The 3,917-nt window shown below is 36.4% G+C and overlaps 2 protein-coding genes across 3 annotated transcripts; one reads left to right on the top strand and one right to left on the bottom strand.

Moving 5' to 3' along the window:
* Positions 1–323: 323 nt before the first annotated feature.
* On the bottom strand, positions 324–971 carry LOC106400193 (60S acidic ribosomal protein P2-3). Its single transcript, XM_013840582.3, has one exon. The coding sequence runs from the start codon at positions 877–879 to the stop codon at positions 538–540; it is 342 nt and encodes a 113-aa protein (XP_013696036.1). The 5' UTR covers positions 880–971; the 3' UTR covers positions 324–537.
* A 743-nt stretch (positions 972–1,714) lies between these two features.
* LOC106397251 (probable prolyl 4-hydroxylase 7) lies at positions 1,715–3,627 on the top strand. Of its 2 annotated transcripts, XM_013837836.3 has the most exons (7): positions 1,716–1,949; positions 2,027–2,116; positions 2,183–2,240; positions 2,329–2,433; positions 2,700–2,757; positions 2,838–3,013; positions 3,085–3,627. In XM_013837836.3, the coding sequence occupies exons 1-7, from the start codon at positions 1,846–1,848 to the stop codon at positions 3,445–3,447; spliced, it is 954 nt and encodes a 317-aa protein (XP_013693290.1). In that variant the 5' UTR covers positions 1,716–1,845; the 3' UTR covers positions 3,448–3,627. The 2 variants fall into 2 exon arrangements, with proteins under 2 accessions (XP_048625581.1, XP_013693290.1); XM_048769624.1 differs by having other exon boundaries at positions 1,715–1,949; positions 2,027–2,240.
* Positions 3,628–3,917: the final 290 nt, after the last annotated feature.

Raw genomic sequence — 3,917 nt, 5'->3', positions numbered from 1 at the left:
AATAACAAGATAAACATCTTAAACACTCAGCTGTCAGGTTGTCTATATTACTCAATTTAGAGCTCTTTGGTTAATCATTTCTTTGTTACATATGAAGGCAGATTAAACATCGAAAGGTTAGTCATAATCCAAGCTCCACCGACAGATTTAGATCGCCAAAACTCATTTAACTAAAAAGCCAATTTATCTCTTTGGGTACGTACTTTAATGAAAAGTTAAAAACAACTTCTCACTCCACATACTATACGTAAACTCATATAGAGAAGATTTGATCGAATAAGTTCTTAGATAATTATCCCTAAACTAAAGAACTGAAACGTAACTACTCAAATGTATGATTTGCGACCATAAACAACTTTTACATGATTTATCAAAGTCACAATTAATAGCATTCAGAACTAATTTCATACTCAAAGCATAAGCATGACTAAGGAGCATAAGAAAGATCCATGCACAGTATATTTAAAGGTCTTAAAAGAAATTAAAACTATTAAACCATACGAGACCATAGTACTTAATCAGATAAGATAAACTGAATCAATCAAAGAGACTCATCATGCCTTCACCATCGTCAGATTCCTCTTTCTCTTCCTCAACCTTCTTGGATTCAGCCACCGGCTCAGCCGCGGAAGGAGCGTTTCCTCCAGCTCCAGCCACCATAGCAACAGCTGGCCCACCGGATGAGAGTGCCGCCATCTTCTCCCTCCCAGCCGCGATCAGCTCCGTCAAGTCGTGATCCTTCACCAGAGAAAAGAAGAGATCTGTCTTCACCTCGTCGAACTCAGCACCAACGGACTCGAAGATGCTCTTCAAATCATCTTTGGTTGGGCTCTCGTTTCCACCGAGTTTCGCGAGGAGAAAAGCAGCGGTAACCTTCATCCTTGTCTGCAAATCGGAACAAACGATAAAACGCGACAGTGGCTGCTAGGTTTGTAAAAACCCTAAAGGAGTCTCAGTGCCCTCATAATAAGAGAAATTTTAGGGTACGTACGTACGGTGCACGAAAGAGAGCCGTAAATGGGCCCAAGCGACAAATCCTACCTATAATAGTTACAGGCCTTTAGTGGGCTTAAAGTAGTATTTTTTTATAATTAGAACTTGATGAATTTTTTTTAACGACTTTAGACTATCAGCATTCATAAATTGGATTTCTTAAGATAATTATATTTATATATATTTTTCGATTAATAATATTTTAAAATTAGGTAGTAAATTTAAAAAATGGCTAATTAGTTTTCATTAGTTCAGATAAAATAAATGATATTCTTATTAGTTTAGATAAGATTCAATATTGTTTAATATTTATGAACAATTAAATAATACCGTATTTTTTGGTTAAATTAATTTTACTCAATGCTATTTTATGTAGTTAAGATAAATTTATAAAATTGATATTTTTAATATGTTTATTTTTTTAATATGTGTGCATTAACTTTAAATATCAATTATAAAGAAACAAATAGAATACCAGTTTTGTTAAATTAATTGTTGATAGATTCTTGTCTTTCTTTTTTTTTTTTTTTTTGTTACTGTGATTGATTCTTGTCTAGTACCAATCAGAATGCTTTAATGGTTTGTCAACAACCAAAAAATTAAATGCTGTCTGGTAAAAGAGAGTTGAAAGAATCTACCAAAATGAATTAAAAACAGAGGCAGAAAAAAACAAATACAATGGGCGCTCAGTTACCGTCATTAAATACTCTATATAAAAAAGGACTAAATCGAACACTCACAAAACTATTGGAGACAAATTGAGAATTAAAAGATTCTTGAAGGGTGACAATTGAGAAGATTATACAATTCATTACGTTGATCTTCCTCAAGAAAAGTCTCGTCTTCTACGGAATGGATTACTCACGGAGCTTTCTCGCATTCTCCCTCTGTCTTATCCTGATCCTCCCTCGAGCTTCGTCCGCGTCGATACGCTTCCTCCCTCGATGGAGTAACAGGTCAGCTCATCCTCTCTAATGGCTGGATTCGATCGTCGTTGACTGAGAAAGTTTGGTTCTTTTTTGTTTGGGTGCAGAGATGATGGGTCTGTGATAAAGCAGAAGACGAGTGCTTCCTCTCTTGTGTTTGATCCAACTCGTGTCACTCAGCTCTCTTGGACTCCTAGGTTTGTCAAAGTTTTGATTTTTATGATGATCTTGAGAGCAAAGTATGTGACTTTATGTTTCTGCAGGGTGTTTTTATACAAAGGGTTTCTCTCAGATGAGGAATGTGACCATTTTATCAAATTGGTAGATTCAAAAAAAAAATACATCTTTTTTATTTATTTATTAGTTTTCGTGTTGTGTCTGAAATTGAGAAACTTTGTTTGTGTTTTAGGCGAAAGGGAAGCTTGAGAAGTCTATGGTTGCGGATAATGACTCTGGTGAGAGCGTAGAGAGTGAAGTACGCACAAGCTCTGGAATGTTCCTTTCCAAAAAACAGGTCAGCTTCACTTCAGAACATGTCTTGTCTTCTGAGAATGATCACAGTAATGCTAAGGCTTAATGTAGCTCCAATCAGGATAGAATGTAGGATTGAATGTAAAAAACTTAGAGCATGATTATTGCGGGGTTTTTAGCGGAATATAAGAACTCGTCTCTTAACTTTTAACTAAAAAAAGCTAAGAACCGAATCATGCTCTTAGGATTCTGCTTCTGCGGTTTACTCTAAGGGCTTTGAATGGTGGTGCCATTTTGGTGTATGTGCAGGATGAGATAGTATCTAATGTGGAGTCAAGACTTGCCGCATGGACCTTTCTCCCTGAGGGTATATTGTACAAGACATATCTATAGCTTTTCTAGCTTGGTTTCTTACTCATCTCTTCTTTCTTTTTTTTTGTCAATCAGAAAATGGAGAATCAATGCAGATACTACACTATGAGAACGGTCAAAAATACGAACCGCATTTTGACTACTTCCACGACGAGGTGAACCTACAGCTCGGTGGTCATAGGATCGCCACTGTATTGATGTACTTGTCCAACGTCAAAAAAGGAGGAGAGACAGTGTTTCCCATGTGGGAGGTAAATCACATTACAAAACTCATTTGATTTTCATTTCTAGTTGGGTTTTGATCACAAAACATTTTTAAAAGGGCGCAACAAATCAACCAAAAGATGACACCTGGACCGAGTGTGCCAAGGAAGGCTATGCAGTGAAACCGGTGAAAGGGGACGCGTTGCTCTTCTTCAATCTTCATCTGAACGCGACAACAGATCCGAGCAGCTTACATGGTAGTTGTCCGGTGGTTGAGGGAGAGAAATGGTCAGCAACCAGATGGATTCATGTTAAGTCGTTCGACAGAGTGGTTAACAAGACGTCTGGGTGCGTGGACGAGAATGAGAGCTGCTCTAAGTGGGCAAAGGCAGGGGAATGCAAGAAGAATCCAACTTACATGGTGGGTTCAGACACTGACCATGGTTATTGCAGAAAGAGCTGCAAAGTTTGCTCTTCTTAAGAAATAAAAGTATAATGAGAGCTCTTTACTAAAGGATTAAAGATTTTTGTATAGCGAAAACCCGGTTTTCGCCATTGAAGGTAGCAAAACCTTAGAAGGACAAAAGTTGAGAACGATACTGAAAGATAATCATGATGATATGTTACTTATCTTCTTAATAAGCTTATGGTTTCTTGTTCAGTTATGTTCCCTAATGGTTCATAGTTTTAGCAAAACTTAATAAAAGTCTTTTATCATCAACCTCAAGCAAGCAACACATGATAACTGAATGATGTAACAATGTACGATCTTTAGTAAGAAACAAATTTGTTTTATATTCTTTTAGAATAAAAGGAATGAAAAAAAATTGGAATGAAAACAAAATTAGAAATAGTAAGGAATACATTATTTTCTTTGATTCATTGGTCACCGGTTAGATTCTAAGTCTAACAAGATCAAACCAAAATATGATGAGACGACAATTAATTTAA

Source organism: Brassica napus, chromosome C9 (genome assembly GCF_020379485.1).
Source record: "Brassica napus cultivar Da-Ae chromosome C9, Da-Ae, whole genome shotgun sequence".
Lineage (NCBI taxonomy): Eukaryota > Viridiplantae > Streptophyta > Magnoliopsida > Brassicales > Brassicaceae > Brassica > Brassica napus.
Note: the sequence above shows the minus strand (reverse complement) of the source record. Positions and strands in the feature narration are given on the sequence as shown.